General features: G+C 41.2%; 2 protein-coding genes across 5 annotated transcripts in view; one reads left to right on the top strand and one right to left on the bottom strand.

Annotated features, from left to right (window-relative positions):
- Window positions 1–25,029, top strand: part of HPS3 (HPS3 biogenesis of lysosomal organelles complex 2 subunit 1) — a gene marked incomplete at its 5' end in the record, with an annotated part of 33,237 nt that extends 8,208 nt beyond the window's left edge. Inside the window, 13 exons of one of the 3 annotated variants that reach the window (XR_013975343.1) lie at window positions 2,506–2,695; window positions 6,613–6,694; window positions 8,951–9,105; window positions 9,980–10,088; window positions 11,292–11,473; window positions 12,869–13,049; window positions 13,848–14,081; window positions 15,267–15,452; window positions 15,857–16,045; window positions 17,490–17,597; window positions 21,066–21,272; window positions 21,886–21,980; window positions 24,184–24,300. Coding sequence is in view for 2 of the 3 variants with exons in the window: in XM_080929406.1 (XP_080785532.1) it covers window positions 2,506–2,695; window positions 6,613–6,694; window positions 8,951–9,105; window positions 9,980–10,088; window positions 11,292–11,473; window positions 12,869–13,049; window positions 13,848–14,081; window positions 15,267–15,452; window positions 15,857–16,045; window positions 17,490–17,597; window positions 21,066–21,272; window positions 21,890–21,980; window positions 24,184–24,311 (2,042 nt within the window). Of the gene's footprint in view, window positions 1–2,505; window positions 2,696–6,612; window positions 6,695–8,950; window positions 9,106–9,979; window positions 10,089–11,291; window positions 11,474–12,868; window positions 13,050–13,847; window positions 14,082–15,266; window positions 15,453–15,856; window positions 16,046–17,489; window positions 17,598–21,065; window positions 21,273–21,885; window positions 21,981–24,183 lie in introns of all 3 variants that reach the window. The other 2 variants (XM_080929406.1, XM_080929407.1) reach the window with 2 other exon arrangements.
- The window catches only part of CP (ceruloplasmin), a 45,205-nt gene continuing 37,785 nt past the window's right edge, over window positions 17,637–25,056 (bottom strand). For both annotated transcript variants that reach the window (XM_080929403.1, XM_080929404.1), the window contains exons 19-20: window positions 19,051–19,155; window positions 17,637–17,858 (exon numbers count right to left, since the gene is read on the bottom strand). In XM_080929403.1, the coding sequence (XP_080785529.1) occupies window positions 19,064–19,155 (92 nt within the window). In that variant the 3' untranslated portion in view covers window positions 17,637–17,858; window positions 19,051–19,063. The remainder of the gene's footprint in view (window positions 17,859–19,050; window positions 19,156–25,056) is intronic.

The raw sequence follows: 25,056 nt of genomic DNA, 5'->3' as shown, positions 1-25,056 counted from the left end.
CCATTTAGTCCACAGCCAGTGTGACCCAACTGGGCTCATTTTGTCTCACCCCAACCTGCTCACTGTCCTCTAGTCACAGTAGCCTTCCTGTCTTCCTCAGACATGCCAAGTGTTCTTTTCTGTGGAACCTATTTCTTCTGCTGAGGCCTAGAATGTGCTTGCTTCAGATAGTGCGTGAGTGGCCTCTTCACATCATTTAGTGTACAGCTCAAATGTCACCTTTGCACAGAGGACTTCCCTTGGTCCTCTCAGTTGGACTCACTTTTAAGTTTGTGTCTGTCTGTCTGACTGAGGGCTTGGCTGTGAGTGTGTTGCTGGCAGAGGCCAATGAAGACGTAATAGATGGTTGTGAGCCACCCACCTTGGGTGCTGGGAACTGAACTCAGGTCCTCTGAAGAGCATCAAGAGCTCTTCACTACTGAGCCCCAGGCTTAGGCCCCCTCTGCTCTCTCTGTTTAAAATCTCTCTTTTCCACTGTTTAAAATCTCTCCCCATCATTAGAACATGAGCACTCTGAAGGATTCACCTTGTTTTGTGAATTGTCAGAAACTCAAGCAGCAGTACTCCATGCAGCAGGTACCTTGGGAGTATTTATTGAAGGCTAAATGACTGTATGTGTGTGGTTTATATTTGAGCTGAGTTCAGGATGGGGTGGGTGGTTATTTAAGAAGGTGAAGAATTTTGCAAGACTTTGCACAAGAGGAGCCAACATATGTAAGCTGTAACATCATCATGTGCCTAGACATTAGTGGCTAGTTCTGTGTAGCTAGAGCTCAGATACATTCTGGAAAGAAGAAAAAAATGGGGTTGGCTTTGGCTAGTTACGGAAAGTGCAGAATTGGACTTTCAGAATCAATGGGGATCATAGAAGAAGGAAGCAGACTGTGTTTGTTTTTGTTTTCTGAGAAAGGGTTTTTCCATAGTCCTGTTGGTTCTGGAACTTGCTCTGTAGACCAGGCTGGCCTCAAACTCAGAGATGCCCACCTCTGCCTCCTGAGCACCAGGATTAAAGGCGTGCACCACCACTCCCAGCAGAAGACTTTTTAAAAAGAACTTTGATTATGAAAACTTTTAAACTCATTAGATAGTGAGACAATAGTACAACAGAACCCCCCCCCCCCACACACACACATCTATAGCTTCCACATGGTAGTATCCTACTGCATTCCTGGTTATTTTGATGAATATCAATACCATCTTCCTATAAATATTTCTTTAAATAGAATCTGATATTATTCTATTTTAGCGAATTCAAAATACTTTTGCATGTAAATGTTTTGTGGTTTTATTGGGTATCTTTTCAGGGTACCTGATCTTCTAAATGTTTTTCCCCCCAATATTTGTATTTTATGTGGGACTAGCGTTCTCCTTCTCTTTTTGCAATTTATGTAGCAAGAAACTGGGAATTTACTGTAAAGCTTTCTATAGTTGGAGTGTTGCTGTCTTAGGGTTTCTATTCCTGCACAAAACATCATGAACAAGAAGCAAGTTGGGGAGGAAAAGGTTTATTCAGCTTACACTTCCATATCCCTGTTCATCACCAGAGGAAGTCAGGACTGGAACTCAAGCAGGTCAGGAAGCAGGAGCTGATGCAGAGGCCATGGAGGGATGTTACTTACTGGCTTGCTTCCCCTGGCTTACTCAGCTTGCTTTCTTATAGAACCCAGGTCTACCAGCCCAGGGATGGCACCACCCACAATGGGCTGGGCCCTCCCCTCTTGACCACTAGTTGAGAAAATGCCTTACAGATGGATCTCATGGAGGCATTTCCTCAACTGAGGCTCCTTTCTCTGTGATAACTCCAGCTTGTGTCAAGTTGACACAAACCAGCTGGTACAGTTGCTGACTGAGTCCTCACAGTGTCATTTATCAGGTTCCTGTATTCCCATGTAAGTTAGTAGATCACAGTGCTTCTCAGTATATTGTTAACCATAACTCACCCTTAAATATTTGAAATATAGCTGATTGAAACCAATATACACTGTAAGTGTAAGCCATACATTAGGTTTTGAATGTTTGGTACAAAAAAATACTAGTTTTTTTATTGTTTGTTGAAATGGCAATGCTTTAGATTTATGCTGGATTACCGAGTAATATTATTTAAAAGTCTCTGTTTAATTATTTCTTTCACTATTTGGAAACAGAGAACATTGAGTCCCGGCTGTGGAGTAATTTTGTTCTCATTAGTGGATGTGGACTCATGCTTGAGGACATTACTCTTATTTGTTGTGTGTGTAATTCTGCTGTCTCTCGGAAAGCCTGTGGTCCCTGGTGAACACTCCAGTATTAATAACCACTGCTGAGTGTGACTTACCGTTAGTGCTTTGCAAAACGGTGCTTTCCTAACTATCTTCTCCCCACAGCGTTTCTCACTGTCCACTTCCCCTGAGCACCTTCGTGGTCATTGTATGATACAGTACAGTCTACGTCGGAAAGTCACAAAATGACTCTTCCCTTTTATCTACTGGCTTCATGGCATGTCTTTCTTGTGTTTCTCCAATGCAGGTTTTCATACCGATGAAAAGGATTTTTCTCAGAAAAAAGAGACGCCAAGTCTCTTCTGTTTCTTCTCATTACCTCATGTGGGCTACCTGTACATGGTTGTGAAATCTGTCGAGTTAATGTCAGTCTATTGGTATCCTGAGAAGTCTCAGCAAGCTGTGCTCACACCACAGTTCTTGCATGTCATCACAAGGTACGGCCCCAGGGTCGCTCGTTAGCCTTGGACTCTTTTTTTTTTTTTCTGTAAATTCTCAAGCTGCTGCTAAATTCTCAGGATTTTATGCCAAGGAGCTCTGAAAATTAATGAGTGTCTTGTCAGTGGTAAAAATTTAGGCTCTGGCTTTGCCACTTGGTGCTCCATTTAAATGGATGGATGACTTTGTTTCGTAGAACCTAGAGTTCTCTGGGAAAGAGACTGCTGAGCATCTTCAGAGTTGCTTTCCGTGCCTCTTCTCACGGCTGCTGTCTCCTGTCAGTGTGAACTGACTTATTTCATAATGGTTTAAAACTCACAACAGCCAGAACAGTCTGATGCTGTTCCTCACTGAGGAAAGCTGGAGAAACTGTCTCAGGGAGGTTGAAGTTCGCCATCATGTGACTAGTAGGTAATAGTGGTTTTCAGGTGTCCTGGCCTCAGCATTCTGGAAGATAAACTGATTTCTTAAGCAGGAGTTTGATATCTCGCCCCCCCCCCCATGGTAGTATTGATTTTGATTTGGTTCCTTGTATTTTTTTGTCTAGATAATTTGAGGGATTACCCTGGACCCCCTGACCAGCAACCATGTCAACTTGCTAAAGCAACAGTGTGAGAGAAGGCCAGAGACACATTTACAAAGCACTAATAGCAGATTTGGGGAAATATCTTAGAATGTATGATGTACTAAGTGTCCTGGGAAGAGGGAAATTACTTCTGGCTAGGTCTTATGGGAGCATGTAAGATAGGTGGGTGGAGTCTGAAGCTAGGCCTAGAAGATAAACTTTTGATGAAGAGATAATCATTATTTGTAGAGGAAAGATGATAAAGACTATAATTCAGGTTTTCAGAATTCTCCAGTAGCTAAGAGTATATTTTAAACAGTACAGAGAGCGCTTTGGGATTCTGATACCCACTTTTATCCAGACTTCTCCCTTCTCCTACTGTTTTCTGACATAAGGAAAAATGCTCACAGTTGGAGTATGTCAGAACACCATCCAAAAATGGAGCTCTATGAGGAGAATTCTGAGTTCTTAATAGGAAAACACAGGCTAAATCTTTTGTCCTCGGTTTCTTATAAACGGGTTTGTTCCTGGACTGTGCCTCATGCCATCCCCGGTGTAGTGAATAAAAGTGGACTTACTTTGGATTACCTTGCTACTGTTATTTAAAATCTGTACAGCCTGAACTAATACGACCCTTGCTTAACCTTCAGAGCATAGGTTGTCTGGTGCTCTATACAAAGTCGGTTATTGCATGAGACTTCATTCAGTCCACCTCGTGGTTAGGCTCCACCGAGCCAGGTCCTCTGAGCGGTGACAGGAGTGTTTCCTGATACCTCATCTTCCTACTCTTCATACTTGTGTGTAGTGACGATCTCTGAATATGAGGAGGCTAAAAATAAACACCCGATGGCAGTCCTGCTACAGAGCTAGTGTCTGTCCAGTTTTGATAGTCAAGCTGAGGAAGGCTTTTTCTTTTCCTTCTGAACAGATGAGTTCATCATCTATAAATAGGCTGTTGGATTGGCCCATGAAAGGGTATGAAGGGACTTTATATTGGACTTTATATAAGCTAATTCAGAAAGGAAAATGAAAAAAAAACCACCAGGGTTTTGAGCCTGATTCTATTTATTTATTTACATATTTATTGATTTGTTAAAATGGGGGCTTCCTAGGTAGTTCTGATTGGCCTGGTATTCTCTAGGTAGCCTACACTGACTTTGAAGTTGTCACTTCTTGCCTTGGGTTTCTGAGTGCTGGAATTACCAGCTTATGCTACTGTGCCTGGCTGATTTTATGAAATAATGCTGGTTAGAATAATGTGGGGCACAAGGGCAGTCTGGTTTAGGCCTCTGAGAGAGTGTTTATAGACTATCAAGAGAACAAGCTAAGTGGATCTATAGCTAAGACTAGAGAAGAAATCTCAGATATTTTTGGCCAGAAAGCACAAGTTGACTTTCAAAGTAGTCAAATGTCCCTGGAGACCTCAACTCTAATGAAGATTGTGTTAAAAAAGAAAAAGAAGACAAGGATATTTTAGATTTTTTATTTTGAGTGTTTTGCCTGTGAGTATGTGTACCATGTGACTGCGTATAATGTGTTTGTGCCAGCTGCCCACAGACGCTAGATGAGCGTGTCAGATCCCCTGCAACTGAGATTGTGGGTGGTTGTGAGCCACTATGTGCAGGCTGGGAACCAAACCCAGGTCCTCTACAAGACCAGCAACTCTCCAGTCCCAAGAAAAAGCTCTTTTAAGATTGACTGTCATCTCTCAGAAACCAAGGAAGTGGAGGGCGAGTAGAGGAATAGAAATACTTATTTCCATCCCATGTGCAAGGAGACTTTTCATTTTTCTTCATCTGGTTATACACATGGATATAGTACAATGAGAGACTAGTGAGCATACCTACTACAACTGTATGATATGTTACTTCTCATGTCATTATTGTGACAAAATGGTCTACAGATGTAACTTGAAGAGGGAGGATTGTTAGGCTCCAGGTTTTAGAGATGTCAGTAAATTTTGGTGGGGAATGTGTAGCTGACAAGAGCCTTTTGCATCACAGCTGATGGGGATCAGAAAAGGAACTGCTGGTACTCTGGGGGCTTTTCCACTTGTCCCTTTTACTCTCTCTGGGTCCCCTTCCTAGAGGATGAACAGTGATATTTATGTGGGCTTTGAGGTTCCCAAAGACATGGGCGATTCCCAGTGTTCTCTCTGTCTCATTGTTGTGGATTAGGATGTGAGCTCCCAGATATTCCTTCTTTCTGCCATTATGAACACTAATCCTCTGAAACCATAAACCAGATCAAACTTGTTTGTTTGTTTAGGTTTTTCAAGACTAGATCTCTCTGTGTAGGCTTGGCTGTCCTGGAACTTGCTCTATAGACCAGGATGTCTCAATCTGAGAGTCCTGTCTGCCTCTGTCTCCTAAGTGCTGGGATTAAATGCATGTGTCACCACTGCCCAGCTAAACTCTTTCTTTAATAAGTTACCCTGTTCATTGGTGTTTGCTCGCAGCAATAGAAAAGTAACTAAGACAGACATCTGAGTGCACACCCTTTATTCCTTCTGTACTTGTGTTCAGTAGTCCAGTAGGAGCAAACAAGCTTTGCTAGGAGGAAACAAGTCAGAGGGTCCTGCCTGTTCTAGTTCAGGCTTCCATTGTTGTGGACAGACACCACGACCAAGGGAACTTTCATAAAGGCAAACATTTAACTGGGGCTGGCTTACAGTTTCAGAGGTTCAGTCCACTGTCATCATGGCGGAAGGCATGGCAGTGTGTGGCAGACATGGTGCTGGAGGAGCCCCGAGTTCTATATCTTGATCCGAATGCTGCCAAAAATCTCTTTTCCACCCTGGGTGGAGCTTGAACTTAGGACCTCAGAGCACACCCCTGAAGTAACACATTTCTTTCAACAAGGCCATTACCTATTCTAACGAGAACACACCTCCTAATGGTGTCACTCCCTGTGGGCAAAGTACTCAAACATGTGAGTCTAGGGGGGCCAAACCTATTCAAACCACTACACTACCTTTTGTCCCTAGCACCTAATGATCCCTGACTGTTCTGTCCCAGCTGTCCCACTGTCACTCTTGCCCCACAGCAAATGTTGTGCCCCATCCTCAGTCTCCCTTCACATCACAACTGGCTGTATGCGCTGTCATATAAGGTGCCTACCCCTGTAAGAGGTAGTACTAGCCTTACTCTTTGGTCACAGTCAGTGTTTGAGATTGTCCATTGAGGTAGTCCACAAACACACCTCAGGGACTCAGCCACACTGTCCCAATCTAACTCGGTATCATGTGACAGATAATAGCATTGTCTTCTTCCCTGTGCTACCTCCCCACTGAGGTGGGTGCATTGGTTCCTGGCTCCCACTTTGCTTAGTGGAATATCTCTTCTTCCTTAGCCAAAGCCTGCAGTGCTTCACGGTGAGATGCAGCGCAGCGGTGGCTCATGAGGAGGACCTATGCATGGATACTACACTAAAGGTTAGTGCTGGCCCGTTGACAGTAGAGCACTGAGCTGGACGGAGCACATAAATGCTTACACACTTACCTTTAGGCCTGAAATTGGTCAAGACGGAAGGCCCCGAAAGGTTGTATTCATTGTGCTGGGTAATTTTATGTCAACTGGAGAGGAGGGAACTCCAATCGAGAAAATGCCTCCAAAAGATCACACAAGCAGTGCATCTTCTTAATTACTGATTGGTGGGATAGGGTCCAGCCCATTGTGGGGGAGCCATCCCTTGGCTGGTGGCCCTGGGTTCTGTAAGAAAGCAGGCTGAGGGAGCAAGGAGGAGCAAGCCGATGTTCTGGCCCTTCTTAAATTCTTTGTCCTGACGTTTTTTCAGTGATGGACTATGTTGTGGAATTGTGAACCAAATGACCCATTCTTCCTTCCTGGTCTTGCTTTTGTCATGGTGTTTCATCATATCAATAATGCTAATTAATGCATTCATTAAATTAGGAGTTCTGGATAGAAACTAGCCAGCATTTCTGATGTGTGATTGGACAGCTTTAAAGTGTTATAAGCGGTAGGTATGGTGTGCCTTTAGGGTGACATTTCTCAACCTGTGTGTCTTGTCCCCGTTGGTGAACCTCTGTTTTCAAAAATATTTACATCATGATTCATAACACTAGTAAAATTATAGTTATAAAGTAGCAATGAAAAGAATTTGATGGTTGGGGCATACCATAATATGAGGAACTGACTTAAAAAGTCACAGCATTAGGAAGGTTGAGAACCACTGCTTTAGAGGACAGTTCACAACTATGACACAGTATTATTCGTTTTGTTTTGTTTTTAGCTTTTCTTTCTCCCTTCATACAGTAGCCCAGGCTGGCCTGGAATTTGCTATCTAATCCTTTGTCAGTCTTTTTAAAGTGCTGGGATCACAGGTTTTACAGCCTTGCTTTTAAAGACGTCTTGGTAGCAATTGTGCAGAACTATTGAGACAGTGTAGTCAACATTGTGCAATTGAATGTGATACACAAAAGTTGTTTTATTTTTACTGTCATCAGAACACAATTATTTATTTTCCAAGCCTTCCTTACAGGATATGCTAGATAAACCATCGGTTCATTTGTGTTTTTCCTAAGAATAGCCTCAATACCAGAAAAGCTTGGCTTACAAGTGAATGTGGGAATGGAGTTGTTGATAATCATCTGACCTTGAGTTTCTTTTTCTGAGTAACGTAGTCATCATTTGTATAATATAATCTGTGCTGTTTACTTCTAAGGTATAAATTAACTGAATGAATATCTGTGATGTGTGTGTGTGTGTGTGTGTGCATACTTTTTGTCTACATACAACCTTTAGCGCCTTTTGTGGGATGGGTGGTGGGGTTCGGTCAATGATTATTAACAGATAAGATGGTTATTAATAAATAGCTATTTGTTCCTGCCTAGGGAGCTAGAGGTGCTGTTTTGTTGTTGTTTGTTTTGTTTTTTGAGACAGGGTTTCTCTGTCCTGGAACTTGCTCTGTAGACCAGTTTTGCCTCTAACTCAGAGAGCTGCCTGCCTCTACCTCCCCATGAGTGCTGGGATTAAAGACATGTACTAGCACCACCTAGCTGAGGTACTGTTAGCACAGTACTACTAGCAGATATCTGGAGAGCACTAGTGTCCTATGTCCTATTGAGACACATGGCTCAGGCTGCTACATCTCCCAGACTTTGTTCACAAGAAAGGGGTTCAGGACAGGCAAAAATACAGACTTTTTTTTTTTTTCCACGCACTCTAGTAGGCCCAGAAACCACTTATAAAGATTTCTCTGATGGAAAAGGAGCCTAGGCTTCTCTTCCAACAAGGTCTTCAGGGACTACGCTGCAGTAGCTCCCACGGCTGTGACACCCTCTCAGTATTTATAGTCAGGGGAAAAAAATCTGTAAGGGTTACTGACATGCCTATCTATGTTAGTATTCTAAAGAACAGGAACCGAGTGGAGGATTCTGATCAAATGAGTGACTGATTTTGTTGGTTTGTTTTTAAAGACAGGGTCTCATGTATCTGAGGTTAGCCTCTAACTCACTTTGTAGCGGACTATAACCTTTTCTGGTCATCTTGTCTCTACCTCAGTGGGGATTATCGGTACGAACCACTACCCCTGGTATGCTGTGCAGGTAATTGATCCCAGGACTTCATGTACCCTTCCAGCTAAGCTATATCCCCAGCCCTGACTTCTGAAGATGAGGTTCACATACCTTCATTCCTGGGGTTACAATGTGTAATGTATCCTTTACTAGGCTTGCCCGCCTGTCAGTATGGACGTTTGTGCTCTAAGGATACAGCTTTTCATAGGGTTGAAAGCCATCTGTCATTTTAAAAACCACATCATACTTCTGACGAAGGCAGAGCCCGAGGCCGTTCCAGAGAGAAGAGAGTCACCCAGGAGACGTCTGTAAGCATTCTCCCTTGCCCTACCCATTTCTGCTAGTTTCTGGAATGAGGTATAACTGGTATGTTTTATGTTTATCTTAGCTTTATTGTTTTAGTTGAAACTAAGATTAGATAGATGGCCTTTCCAGAGAAAATAGAGAAGGTGTAAATATTTCCATAATATTGCTTATATTTTACCACGAGACTTTTGTAAGCAATACATTATAAACTAGTTTGAGTAGCTATCATCTGCACTATGAATAAGAATCTAAAAGACATGCCTTCTCTGTACAGTTATGGTGATAGAAACTGTAATGATAGTTCTGGCCACAAAGGTCTCTTTACCGTTTTTCTTCTTTGTCCTTTAAGCACTTGCATTTATCCAGTGGTCACTTTTATACTGTAAAAGAGCATACTGGTATATTATTTAGATTAAGGAATAATCTGTTTTATACTAAAGGAAATGCATCACAGTAACAGTAAGAGACATGATAATGTTGCAAGCTAACTCACAGGCTTATGCATCCTGAACATTTTCCAGTGATGTGAGTGTTTTCCATGTTGCTTCTGTTATGATTTCATGGTCCATGGTATGGTGGGACTCATGGAAGTCCTGGAGGAGAGAGCCAGAACAAAGCTGATGCATGCCTGTGTGACGAGCTTAGTGTTAGAGAATTGGAGGCAGCTCGGCTTCTCGGTTTATGACAGGATAGGAAGTGCCACGTACCGTGCAGTTAGTTGTGTGGACTGTGGATACCGGCTATATGCATGCTAATTAACCAAGGAAAAATTAAACAGAAGTGATGTCATACTTGTATTATTTTATAGTACCCAATGTTTACTGGTGAAAGCTGTCACTTATTAATAGCATGCCTTCTAATTTTGATCCTTTTCAGTTCTAGAAAAAATGCCAGTGTTCAGGGCAGAGTCCCTGATGTAGCTGAAGCTGGATGGAATCTGTATATCGTGAATACCACGGCACCAGTTCAGCTGTACAAAGAAATGGTATCTCTTCAGACATCTTCATGAAACTTCAGAGTGAGATTGGACACCAGAGGCTGAGTCTAGGCAGACATTGCTCTTGTTGCTGCCTAATCTCTGCTGCAGCCTGCGAGGGGCCTAGAGTGGGCCTTCCTGTCCTGGTCTAACAGGCTCATTCCTTACTGGCAGTTAAAATACTTGTCTTTAAATAATACCAAGCTTAAGAGAAATAGTGAGAAAGAGAACCTTACAGCTGACACACAGATCGACTTTTGACTATATTTCTCCTATTTGCCCTCATGGTGTATTCTGTCATTTATCAACAGTTATTTCCCAGAGAGACAGATTTTCTCTCTCTGTTTTCTTTTCTTTGTTTTGAGAATGTTCTTAATTTGGTTACTTTTTTAAGTGATTGGATTATGGTAAAGCATTTGCAGGCAGAAAGCTGCATAGATAGTGTTGTATTCTTTACATTGTGGAAGCAAACGACGACCGTTGATACTTCGCTGGGGATGTCGGTCTGGAAGTACGGCTAAGTATCACTAACTTATCTCTGCCATTTTTACACTAGTAACTATGTCAACTTTGTCATGGGAAGTCTTAGATCACATGTGAGTCCTGGATTCTGATGACTCTGGTTATTGAGTTATTGGATGCCGGGCCTCATCCCACTGTGAGCTATGGAATTGGATGTCACAATTACAGTCTCCAGCGAAACTCAACAGGGCAGACGTGTTCTTAGTTTGAAAAAGCTAAGTCACAGACCTTTACAGAAAAAACTGATTATTTCAAATATGTTCAAAAGCCTTATCAAATTGGGAACAAATTATTGATAACTACCTTATTACTGTTATATCATTTGGAATTTCTTAATGCTTTAAGCTGCTAACAAAGTAATGTGTATTACATTGGTCTATAGATTGTGAAGAAAGAAAACTCTGCTCTTTAATGACCAGGTTAGGGGTTTTGTTTTTGTTTTTATCAACTTGACAAAAGCTAGAGTTATCTGAAAAGAGAAACAAGAGAAACCTTGTTCGAGAAAATACCTGCATCTGAATGGCCTGTAGACAAGTTTGTAGAACCTTAGTCCCCAAGTTGCCTTTGATTTTTATCACAGCAATAAAAAGCAAACCAAGGCAATATGCGGCCATTTATTTAATTTTAGTGTTTAACATGCCCATTTATTAATTTTGATAACAAAATGTAACAGAGCTCTTTGTGTTTCAGGTAGACTATAGTGACAGCTACAAGACTGTGAAGACCGAAAGCTGTCTCCACTTGCTCAGCGAGGCTCATCTGCTAGTGAGAGCCGCCCTGATGGACGGCAGCCGGCTGGAGCCTGCGGAGAAAGCCGAGCTCCTGGAAGCTTTCAAAGAGAGCTGTGGACACCTTGGAGACTGTTACAGCAGGTCGGCGCGCCCTCTTAAGCTTGGTTGCAGAGTTTCGCGTGCACTTACCAGGCTTTTTTAATCTCTGGGAGTTGGTTCATTTTCTCATTTGTTGCACATACTGCACACGCAGGTGTGTGGTAGGCGTAGAGATACAAAATGAATGTGACCTGCCTAGTGTCTGGAAGTACCACAGTTGGTTAAAGGCATAATAAACCCACCTAACTCTCATGTTCGGAGGGTGGTCTTATTTATTTACTTACTTGCTTTATTTTGCTTTCTCAGGATCATTTTATTTTGTTTTCAGGATTTGAGGGGCACATGCTCACAGAAAAAGAGCTGAGATGGTTTTGGTACTTGTTTGTCGCCTGGTAGTTCGAGGGAGGGGTGTAGCTGGAGCAGTCTGAGATACTAATATTAGCACTCAGTGCTTTCACGCTATCAGAAAGCCTTATTAAGGTCAGTAGAGTTCTGTATTTCTGAGAGCCATTTTTTAAAATTTTTATTGACTTACATCATGCACTCCACTCCCACTCATCTCCCTTTTCCTTTACAACCCCCCCCCCCAAAAAAAAAAACCTCCAACTAAACCAAAACCAAAAGAAAAATCAACAAACAGTAACACAGAACATCTCTTCATGGAAGTTTCACAGGGTGCACTTTTGTCTACACATCTTTACTGGCAAATGTTTGTCATAATGAGTCACTGGCATGTTCTACAGTATCAACCCTGGATGTTCACTGGGACTCCTGTCTGCTATCTGGTTGTTGCCCAGTGTCAGGAGATTCTGAAGTTTTGGATCTGCTGAACCAGCCCCTTCACGAGATCCATTAGTTCATAGATGAGGTAGATGTTAGGGTGGCCCAACATCTGTATCTGCCTTCTATCTGGGCCTGGTTGATAGCTGGGTTGGTCAGCCTGCCAAAGCTCTCCCGCACTCTCACAACCAGAGCCAGCACTATCCTGGTTAGCTCACCCAGTGCTGCAGCCTGTAAGGACCCAGGCCACCTCTCCGCTCTCTTGACCTAAGGGCCAGCCACACTGCTGCCTAGGTGAGGTGCAGTGCTGGCTTCGCCTGAATGCTGGAGGTGGTAAGGGGCAGGGCCAGCTCTCCAGTTCTGAGAATCATTTTTATAAAAGTTTTTGTAGACAATGTTTCATAGACTTACTTCACCTCTGTGATTATCAGTGACTGAGATAGACTATAAATGCCATTTTTAGAGCCATATTAAATATTAAAATGTACTTAATGAAGGATCGCTTTTCTACCTTTAATATGCTCAGGAAAAATGCTAATTAGAGTGACTTTATAAAGTCAAGCTGTGAGGCTTATGTCTTTGAAAAGCATTATCTGTTTTATTACTTGCTGGCATAGAAATGTACATTTGAAGCCCTTTACAATTTCTTCTCCTTAGGCTTAACACTGAGCAATCCCATCTCGCTTTGCCATACTATAAGATGTCTGGTTTGTCTCTGGCTGAAGTCTTGGCTCGTGTGGACTGGACAGAAGAGAGTGATTCACAGAAATATGAGAAAGGATTAATATTTTATATTAATCATTCTCTTTATGAAAACCTGGATGAAGAATTAAGTGAAGTGAATATAATTTTCTATAAAGTTATAGCTTCTCTTTTTAACTTTATATAGTTTTTTATTTTATAGTATTTAGAATTTAAGTTCCAAAATTTTTGTTTTTCCCCCCTAAAAATTAGCATGCCCTTTACTTATTTAATTGTCTTAGAAATATAGCTTGGAAAAGAATTTAGGTGTCACCTTCTCATGCTTCCTCAGTATTCAGCCTGGAGGCTGTTGTGGCTGAGGGACCTGCCCACAGAGAGATTGAGTCTCAGGTGAAGGACAAAATCTGGTCCCTGCCTTCCTCTGCAGTATGTTTCTCCCCACAACTCCATTTGCCCTATCTTCAAGTGTCTAAACTTTATTTAAGGGCCAATGACCTCTTAACATATCATTAAAGATTATTTTTAGCATCCTTTGTATTTTAAGTACTGTTGGGAATTGAAATACCATATATTTGGAGATTTCAAGAGAAGTAAATTTTTTTACCTGAATTCTATTATTGAGTATACTTTGAACTAAGGTATAGTTTTTAAATTATAGATTTTTAAGTACAGTAACATTTTCTCCTATGTGATTAAAATTAGAAATGCTGGTCCAAATTTTACTTTTTTTACTGCATTTATTTTCTTATTGTATCTCTGCACACAGATCATATTGGCTCATTTTTGGCCTTTCAAATAGTTTCATAATCTCTGTGTTTCTCAATAATAACATTATATTATTTATCTATTGCATTTTTATACATATTCCTTTTGTTCCCTGACTATATTGTTTCCTATTGGCTAACTGTTTATTTTTTGTTCATACTCATCAAAGGAATTAGCCGCAAAAGTGGCTCAGATATTTCATGTGGCTGAGCCGAAGCAACTGCCTCATGTTCTCTCTAGTCCTTCTATGAAGAATATTGATCCTTTAACTGCCTTGCATTATTTAAGGAAGCTGGATACTTGTGGAGTTTCGCCAGTCTTAGTAACCTTGACCAAGGCTGCAGTGGCCTTGAAAATGGGAGATCTTGACATGTACAGAAATGAAATGAAAAGCCATTCAGAGGTATAGTACAATGCATGGTATTAACTGAAGTCTGAAAGAGAATTGGAGTAGTTCTCGAGGCATTGGACTTGATTCTGACTTCTTTGCACCTCATGGTTTCTTAGTAACAGATAAAAGTATTAGATGGAACTTTAGATCCATCAAATGGAAAAAAAAAGATTGATAAATATCAGCAGTGGCTACTGAGAGATCTTTCTTCATTAAAGTACCACATATATTCAGAACATTATGTTTGTACAGAAGAATAGAAAAGCTATGCCCAACGCCAACAATCAGAGTAGGTATTCACTGAAAGCACAACAGTGATGAGTTTCTCAAGTATAGAAAGGGGGATGTTAACTGTAAGCCACAGGAGTTTGATAGGATCAAAAATACTGTCCCTTAGGAAAATCACAAGTGACACCAAAGGCGGAAATGCCATTTCTTTTAGAAAAGGGATCATTGAGGAATAGAGGCCAAACATGTTAGATACTTCAGGGTGGTGGCAAGGGGATCGTTTGTGGACATGAGTTCCAGGCCTGTTCTAAATGGCTTGCCTGTGTCATTTCACTTAATTCTTGTTGAGTGCTGAGATCAGTGCTACTGTGACTGTCATACACTCAAGAGCTAAAATGGCATGTTTGTGATTGCACAGTTGGTCAATATTAAGCAGGCAGGGTGACTTTAGAGCCTAGGCCTTCCTTGTTCTTACTGTTGCCTGGTTGGCCAAATGCTCATGGTATAACTGTGCTTTCTGAAACAGGGAAAGCATCATTATACCAGGAGATGGTTCGCTGTGAAAACAAGTCAGCATCGCCGAATCTGCTTTGAAGAGTAGAATTCTGAAAATCAGAGTTTTCTTTCTACAACTTTGAAAAGACTTAGGATGTGTGTATGTGTGTATATATGTACATACATACATACATACATGCATACATACATATACACACACATAGATATGTATATATGTATGTATTTCTAATCTCAAACTTTACAAAAATGGGACATCTCTAAGTTTAATTATCTGTTAATAATTTATATGAGAAAGACAATAATATTCTTCTTGGGAATAAGAGCTAGTTTTTGTGGCTAAAAACCAGAAATACATGTTAATAACTTGCCCATAAATCATGAAGACCCTAGGATGGGATGAATATGTGGATGCAGTGTACATTTCACTCCAACGTTTATGTTTTTAATCTGAAGATGCAGTTGGTATATGGCTTCATTCTGGAACCTCGGCTGTTAGCTCAGCAGCGCAGAGGACAGATCGTTCCTACTGAACTTGCAACTAACTTGAAGGAAACTCAGCCTGGATTGCTTGTGGCTTCAGTCCTAGGCTTACAGAAGAATGGTAAAATTGGAACTGAAGAAGCAGATTCTTTCCTTAAGGTTCGTGCAGTTGAAGACGTAATTTTTCTGAGTGATCGGACAGAAACCAAAGAAGAGTAGGGAATAGAACTGAAGTTTCATTCATCATTGAAAAGCAGACTTCTGTATGATCAGTTTATAATGTAAACATACAGATTAAAAGACTGTTTGTGCAGAAACTAACTCCATGCCTGCCATCTACAGTCTGTGTCTTATTAACAAAAAATGTGTAACTTTGCTCTTGCCCGTGGCAGTCAAGCCAAAATTATGAACTGCATGACCACATGGTGGAGCTATTGCTCTGCTGTCTGACCATGTGACCATAGCTCTGCTGTCTGACCATGTGACCATAGCTCTGCTGTCTGACCATGTGACCATAGCTCTGCTGTCTGACCATGTGACCATAGCTCTGCTGGCCATTCTAGGTGCTGTGTGGAAAGGATGAAGACACGGTCCCTCAGCTTTTGGTAGACTTCTGGGAAGCTCAGCTCGTAGCTTGTCTCCCGAATGTGGTTCTCGAGGAACTCTTTTTCAAGCTCATAGCTCAGTACGTCTGGAGGTTATCTAAGAGGCACAGTCCTGATACCTTACCATTGAGAACAGCAGAGGATTTGGTAAGACAGTGAAATACCTTAAATGCATACACTGTGGGCTGCAGTCCTGGTTTTCAGAGAGGGAGCTAGTGCAGTGCAGGTGCACAGATACAGATGCCCTATGTACAGACTAAAGGTCACTCTCAGGCGTCATTCTTAGGGACTCTGTCCATTTATTGTCAGCCAGGGTCCGTCGCTGGCCAGAGGCCTAGGTGTCCTCTGTTCTGCCTCCTCAACACTGAGATGGCAGACTTGTACCACTGCACCTGACATTATCCAGGTCCCAGGACTCTAAGTCAGGTTTTCATTTTTGTGAGGTAAACACTTTACCCCCTGAGGCTATCTTCCTAACCCCTACCTTATTTTTAATGCTTAGAACGTACCTATGACTAAAGTTACCAATATCTTACATACTTTCCCATTCTAAAGACTACCATCTGGGGCTGCTGAGATTGCTTATCCATCCGGTAAAGGCCCTTGGTGCCAAGTCTGGCCACCTAAGTTTCATCCCTGGGAACCACAGTAGAAGGAGCAAACTGACTCCTAAAAATGTTATCTAAGCACACACACACACACACACACACACACACACAAACACACACACACAAGTAAATAAATTTAAAAAAATGGTAAGACTATCACCTGGAAGTCAGGTGTCTTGGTAAATGCCTTTAATCTTTCCATTCAGAAGGCAGGGCTGGTAGATCTCTGAGTTCCAGACCAACCTGGTCTACAAAGGGATTTCCAGTCCAGCCTGGGCTCCATGAAACCCTACCTATCCCAAGTTCCATACGTCAAAAAAAAGAACATGGCCTTCATTACCCTTATTATTACTCATTTCTTACCACCCTGCAGTGTACAGTGTATGAGGGGTTTTCCCCAGAAGGGTTGCCTCTGAGCAGTTTTGAAAGGGCTGAGGTAAGGGGTACTGCACTGTCCGATTTCCTGTCAGGGCGTACTTGGGCCTCGGGTGTGTTGTAGGCAGCTGTGACAGCCTATGGCACCCATCCTGCTCTGTTTTCCTTTGAGTCCCGCTGCTGTGACTGCTGAGGGGACTATGCAGTGACCGGAAAGGTCACCAGTGTAATTTCTTGGATAAAGGATGCTTCATGGTAACCATCATGAGAACCTAAGAGGCTTTTTTGTCACCCCCAAAATGCTATAAATAAAAATTATCCCCACTGTTATCTTTTGCTCTTTTTGAGTGTAATTATCTTAAGAGCAGTGCTATTTTTTTCTTTTCTAGAAAGCACTTCTCTAGAGTATTTTTAAATTTTCAGATATTAGGAAATATTTATTGCAGATTATTTAATGTGTAAGAGAAAAATATTCTGCAAAGCTTCCTTTTCCTAGAAGAGCATGTAACTCAGCCTGAGATGTGGCAGAGGATTAATGAATGGATGAAGAAAGTGTTTGTTTTGCTATTGTTATATTTGGCTTGTGATGCATTTCTGTCATATTTCAGATAAATGCCTGCAGTCATTATGGCTTAGTATATCCGTGGGTTCGTGTGTTAATGACGTCTGATTCCTTAGCTGATAGGAATTACACAGAAGACCTTTTGAAATTACAGGTAAATAAAAACACCTTTTTTACTTTTAAAATATGCAGTGTATTATGATATATTATACAATGTATATATGGTGTGATACCACATGTCTTGTTAATTTAGAGTATAGCAAAATATATGACAGGCAAAATTCTATAGTTGACCACATTTAGGACCTTTGGGATCTTGGCTTCTGGATGGAACTGGGGATGGATGAAGCATCTGAGCTGAGGGACTGGTCTTGCTGCAGGTGAACAAGCTGTACAACCGTCTTCATTTTTACACCTGTGGAAAGACAAGTGTCCAAATATATAGGGATCTTTTGTAAGCAAGAGCTTTGCTTAATGTGGCTTAACCTAATTTAGAGTAAATACCCACCCAACCAATACCATCTGTCATGAAAAATATGTCAAAGTAGCCAGTTTATCTGACCCCAGAAGAGAATTTTTCCAATCAATTATGGGACACTGTTGCTGTAGTAAAAAAATGAAACCTTGTATCCTGCACTAGTGCTGCTACAGGGAGGTGGGGATGGGGGGGCATGGCACTATGGGGATCTCTAACTCGGTGGCTCCATTCCATGCGGGGTTCACTCCAGCACCCCTGCTGCTGTCCCTGGTGGAGCAAAAGTGTTGTTTTCACTCACCTTCATCCACCTCCCCAAACAAACCTGACCCCACAACCATCAAGTTATCAATGTTTTATATGTTAAATTCTCAATCTACAAACCCTCTACACAATAAGCTCACAACCAGTGAACAAAGATATAAACTGCCCACCCAGATAGATAAGTTAGACGCATAGAAACCCTTAGAAATAATCGTAACAACCTTATCAAGCTAGAGATGTGCCAAGAGAAACATTCACATCTGCTTTAATCTTCTTCCTCCCTTAATTTCCTCTTCCTCTCCCTTTCTTCCGCTTTTCCAGACTCTTTCCCCACCTACCTTCCCACTTTCTCACCATGTGTTGCTTTAACATAAACCTACAGGACATAGTTATGGTATATGAATTCTGACTATCACTGTTTCTGCATGTAACATGGTAGGTCAGGCTGGGCTAAATGTATCTTTTAAAAATCATTTGCTGGCCCAAGGACTGAATATAATTTTCGCCACTCTTTTGTTTTGTTTATTCACTGTAGCAAGCCATATATAGAAATCAATATTTTATATTAGGAATTCTGAGTTAAACAATACTTTTGAAAAAAAATTCAGGAGTACTGGCCACCTGTGCCCTGCTGTATAGTGTTTCTTATTATACTGATGTTTATAATTCTTAGTAAAACTTTACGCCTTGTGCTGTTTGGACTAGCTTCATTTCAGCTGTGGTTCGGTACCCATGCTTTTGCCTCCTCCTATCACATTTAACAAGGAGTCTGTGCCTCCTTCCATATAAGTAGGAGAGTCTCACTTTATTTCATCTGTGCTGTGTCACTACCAGGAAATTATCCAGATGGATAAGAAAATATACCAACCTTATTTTCCTGGCTACTCCTTGGTAGATGTTTGGAATAAAATGATCATGCTGACTAACATTGTGTAGAGGCTGTTCCAGGTCATCCTGTAACTCTGAGATGATGCTGTAGCAGAAGAAGATACAGGAAAGGAAATTAAGTCATGATTATATCTCTTATAGGAAAAGGGAAATGAAGTTTATTTTGATGTCAGAATAAAACGTGCTAAAGAATGTAAAAGCTAAAAACTAGTAAAGTTGCTTAAGGAAAATACTAGTAAGTGAATGAATATTGAAGCAATGCCTGCCATTAGTCTGTGGGAGGTGGTGTTGATACAAAGACTGGGTTCTAAACGATCACGTTTAAAGGAAATTTTGCTGCTATTGATTTCGGGGAGCAGTGAGATTGAGATGCGGGGCACAGTATGCTGGTCACGCGGTGGGGAGCATAGGGAGCTCCCTTCTCTCCTATCATCTTGGTCTCAGGGAATGGGCTCAGGTCATCAGCCATTTCTTCCTTGCACAGTCACTTCTCAAATGTACAATCAGTTGTCCCTGTGGTCATTGTTCACTTACACTGCCTGGCCATAGTCTATGGTTTAGGGAGGTCAGGTGAAGGGGCCGCTCAAGCAGGAGCCTGAAGACAGGACTGCCTGCTAGTCTACGTAGCATTACCTCCAGTTAGAGAATTCACGCACAGCCAAGGAAGCTCAGCAGCTCAGCTCATGCTTGCCTGGCTTCCTTCCTTGTTCTCTTCATAGTGACTTTCCAATCACACACCCTAGTCCTACTCATCTCTCCATTCCTTCGTATCACCCTCTGCCCTTGCAGTCACCCCACAAAAGAAAAGGAAAAACAAACAGAAAGGAGCTGGGGACACCTCACCATGGAAGCTGTGGTGTCACTCTACCTTTCTGTCTACTCGTCTTTATTTACAGAAGCTCACTGCAATGAGTCATTGGTCTCCTTTGAGGCCTCTGGCTTCGACTACACTATCAGTACTGGAACCACACTGGACTCCTCGCAGATACCCCGTTGGTGCCCTGTGTCATGGAGATCTTGCAGCTTTGGATCTGCTGGACTGGTCCTTCACCAGCTCTAGCAGTTCACAGATGGGGTAGATGTTGAGGTAGCCCAACTTACAGTCCTTTATTTGGGCCTGAGTGGTAGCCAAGTGGGTCAAGGCTACCTCCTTATACAGCCAAGGACCAGTTGTCCAGGGAACTGCTGCTGACTTCTCCATCAGTTAACAACCGACTGTACCTCGCAGACACGCCACAGGCTAAACTAACCAGGGAACTCAATCCACTGAGACGCTTACGTTTTTTAAAGTAAAGTTAATACTAATGAGGTCTCTCTCCCCCTCCCTCCCCCCCACATACACACACACACACACAAACATACTATGAGCTCATCATTTAAATTTTATAAAAAACAGAAGTGTTAAAAGAAAACAAAGCAAACAGGATTTTGTTCCAACCCATCAGGCACTGAGTTAACCTCTTTTTCAAACTGCAGTATTCTTCCAGAGATCTGTCTTACTATACAAGTTTTATACAGTGCATGGATTTCGCAACGTTGGTCATATTCTGTGTATAATTGTATCTCAAGATGTCTTGGCTCAGTTTTGTCATAATTTTCTCCTAACTGACCTTTGGAAATATAATTATAAAATAAACCATAGTTTACTTTTTCTGTTCCTTCTTGTTGGACTTACAACCACTCATGGTCTTTCAATATTATAAATACTTGTGCCAAACATTATGGGGCATAAATCTCTAACCACATGGTGGTCATATCTTTAGGCTAGAGTCCCAGTGTTATTAAGCAGCTTTTTAAAAAGTAGAATTGAATTTAAGATTATTTAGTACCTCAGTCCAAGTATTCTAGGGTCATATTCATGTTTTCTAAAATTGTGTTCCCTTTCCTATTTTGGCAAAGTTGAATTTTATTATTTTGAAAAAGAATATACTATATGTTTGTTGTGTGTCTGTTTGGGATGCTTCATTCCATAATATTTCACTTTTCCCTTTCTAGTCTCTCATATGTAGCCCTTCCTTGGATGTCGCTTCCATTATTCCGTTTCTAGAGCCACTCTCCGAGGACACTATTGCTGGCCTTAGTGCTCACGTTCTATGTAATACACGCTTACAAGAGTATGAACAGTGCTTAGACACATTGCTGGAGAGATGCCCAGAGGCGGTCATTGCATATGCTAATCAGGAGCTGAAGGAGGATCGCTGGGTATGTATTTCAGACTATGCTTCTAGTCTTCATCAGTGGAGTTAAGATTTGGTACTTGGGTTGGCTTATCTGCAGAATGAGGACTATTGATGTTAGTCTAGTTTTACAAGTGGCGAAAGAACGTGTATGTTTAATGGTGGACATTTTGAATACTTGTAGATGCTATAAAAATGCATGGGGGTGATATATCTCATCTCTAAAGAGTTCTTTTCAGATAAGATCATTGATTAGTTGAAGGTGTGGGAGTCATAATGTGTGGTGGGGGAAATTCCTTCTCTATATTTGGTCTTTAATTTAGCAGTTAGCTGAGTTTCAGCTTTAGCAGTTTTTTTTTTCTCCCCCCAATTCTTCCCAACCATGGTAAAAAGAGGATATATGCATATTTTTCCTTGAAAATAAATGTGTACATGTGTACCTCAAGTTACAGGCCTGCCTTTTGTTTTAAGTCCCATCAGAAGCCTAGCTGCTGATAAAAATCCTTGTTATAATAGAGGTGATTCCTTAAGCAAAGGATATAGTTGCTCTGTGTGCTCTGTCCTGCATAGCCTTTTTATTCTCATTCAAAGTCTGAGGATAAGATGCACCAAACTAAAATGTGTTTATTTTCCATAAGATAGATTCTGTGGTGGAAAAAGCTACTGCCTGAACTGTGTCATAGAGTCAAGAGTGGCGGAGAGAGGTACCACCTTCACCTGTCATTGTTAAAAGGTAATGGCCCCTTCTTTGGATAGTTGTGAATTTTACTTGCAGTTTTTAATTGCACAAGTTCTTAACTTCTCTAGTGTTGTTTGTTTGCCACTGTGATGTCAGGTGAGGTACCCAGGGCGCGGGAGTCACCTGGAACGTCCTCTCACTTGTTCTCATCCAGCATCTCTAGTCACGGTGCTGACAGCCTTAGATGTTAACGTGTCCAGAGTCTTAGCAGATTATTTTAATAGAAACTTAAATTTTCAACATTTAAAATATTACAGCAGTTTAGACCACGCTAGGTTTTTACTTTACTTCATGTGGGAAATTAAGATTAGTAAAAATAATTTTAAGTGTTGAAGAACAGTGAGTTCTTTAAGGATTTAAATCTTGAACTTGTAAATTACAGTTTTCTGCATCTTTGTAAATATTTCAGTTTTTATAATCCGGAGACTACCATTTATCAATCTTGATGAATGTTTTTCTGTTTCTATCCTATCATGTGTTACTAGTTAACACATGGGGTTGTGGCAAAGGGTAGGGCTACTTTGGGGGTCAGTCATTTGATCTTACAGCTGCCCTCCATCTTCACACATTAGCAGTGTCATTACCCAATCAGGAGACTCTCTATTCTTCCTTTGTAGGAATGTTTTTATGTATATACTTTTGTGTATGTATTATAGCATGCATGCTGTATTAAGAGTTCTCTAGAGAAACAGACTGATAGAATGTGTAAGGTGTGTGTGTGTGTGTGTATGCATGTTTGTATGTGTGTATGCATGTATGCATTTATATGCATGTAGGTAACCTCAGAGACCCAAGGTTTCAGTCTAGAAATGGAATTATTGGGGGTTATAAGCCACCTGACATGAGCTCTGGCAACCAAACTAAGGTCCTCTGGAAGAGCAGCAGGTATTCTTAGCCGCTGATCTATATTTCCAGCCGCTGAGTAACATTCTTAAAGTCACTCGGCATTCCGGTGGAAGAGTCTCCGTCTCTTCTCAGATATGTCTGTCTGCAAAGCTAAAAGTCCTTCCCGTATGTCACTGTTGTGGAGTTGTTTAGTTTTGTAGTGACAGGGCAGGCCATCCCACTGTGTGAAGGGTGATTTAGATCGACAGAGTGGGTTTTACAACAGCCCTGCAAATGGGTAAGGATCACACAGAAGACGCTGCTCAAGTGTGAGTAGACGTGGAAGAAAGGAATGTTTATTCATAGGACAACATGATCTCGAAGACATTCTTATTATTTATTCATTTATTTTTGTAGAGTGTATGAGGGCATATGTGCATCTATGTGTACAGGACAAAGGGCATCATTTCTCAAGCATCATGGGTTTTTGAGGCAGGGATCTCACCGGGGCTAGTCACATGGAACCTGTGTCTAACTTAACCAAGCTAAACTGGCTGGACAGGGAGCTGCAGGAATCTATCTTTGCCTTCCCAGATCTTGTATTAAGGCATGCTACAGTGCCTGGCTTTCTTTTCCATGGGCACTGGGATTGAATGCAGATCTTCAAGCTTGTGTGAATGAATCGAGTTGTCTACCCAACTCTCGGAGGGCAGCACTAACTAAGAAATAATAGGGACAAAATTATATAATTATCTCCTTTAAAATGATCAGTAACACCCCCATCACCCCAGCCACACTGCCTTGTGTTCTTTTATTGGTGCTGAGGATTGAATCCAGGAAATTGCACATACTAGGTAAGGGTTCTAGTGCTGAATGTATCCCCAACTCTATTAAATTCCTTAATATTGAAAATGGTTTTTATAGCACTTTACTATGTAGCAGAACAGGTGTGTGGTCATCACAAAACATGTACGATTATTATTAACATGAAAATCTCATTACAGAGAAAAACCTATAGGAAAATGTTTTCTAGTAATTAATGGTATTCCTGATCTAGCAAACAATCTTTATATACTAACTGCAGTTCCAAAATTAAGGCAGCATCCATGTGTTAGTATGTTTTATTAGTAAATGGTAGGTTCTGACTAAAAGATAATGTAACAATCTACCAGTGAGTTAGTAACTCAAATTCCAGGGGCTAGACACAAAATAAATGTTGAAGGGCTTTAAAAGGGATAAATTAAGTATGAACTAATTCATTCTCTTACTTTTATAATTCATTTTGTTACTTGAACGAATTTCAAATCACTAAGCAAACTGGAAAACTGAGTGGGACTTTTGGTTGCATCTCATGTGCACTTCTTTTCCACAGAAACCTTGTCGGTTGTTGCTGTGGGACTGGACCTAAGGGATTTCTTGAATGTTCTCCCAGAAGATGGGGCGGCAGCATTTTTCCTGCCCTACCTCCTTTTCTGTAGCCGGAAGAAATCAGTAACTTGATGGTATCATTCGCGGCACAGTGGCATAAAAGTGACTGCATAATTTATCTGCTCTGTCTCAGATGGAATAAACTCAGAGGGTTTGTGTTAACATGTCATAGCTGTGTAAAGGGTGCATACCTTACCATGTAATTGCAGCCGTTCGCTTAATCTATAACCTGAACCCATTCACTTGTCTCGAATGTAAAAACCTTCAAAGTGTAAGGCCTCTCCACATGCATTTCCTTTGGTTTTTATTTTATTTTTTACTCTGTATTTTGTGTGATTCTGGAACTGTGAATCTTGTTCTGACCTCAATCTATGCAAATCTCACAAGCCTTGTAAGTGTAGAGGGCCATGAATGTATATTCAGAGTCAGACCCAGGCTTCTGTTGTGGGGGCTAGCATGGATTCCGTGCTGAAGGTGTGGCAGTCCTGTCCACACCAGGTCTCTGGAAGGAAAGACATCTCAAGGATGCTCAAGTGTCCCTCTTCCTCATCAAACAGCATCTCAACTGTCACAGATTTTTCTTCTGGGTTACTATTTTGTATTTTTATGTAAGTATGATAAAGATGTAATGTTTCACCCCGGTGAAAGACTTGGCTTTTGAGTTCCTTTTGAAACTCATGGTGTCTCTCTCACAATCAGATAAATGAACTCTTGTCTTGTTGAGTTGACATATTTTCATCCAAAGTCTTATTTCTGTTCTTTACATGTATATACTCCCATTCCTTCAACCCATAAAATACAAGAGAATAAATGATCA

This window comes from Micromys minutus, assembly GCF_963924665.1.
Source record: "Micromys minutus genome assembly, chromosome: 15".
Taxonomy (NCBI): domain Eukaryota; kingdom Metazoa; phylum Chordata; class Mammalia; order Rodentia; family Muridae; genus Micromys; species Micromys minutus.
This window is presented reverse-complemented; position numbering and strand designations above follow the sequence as displayed.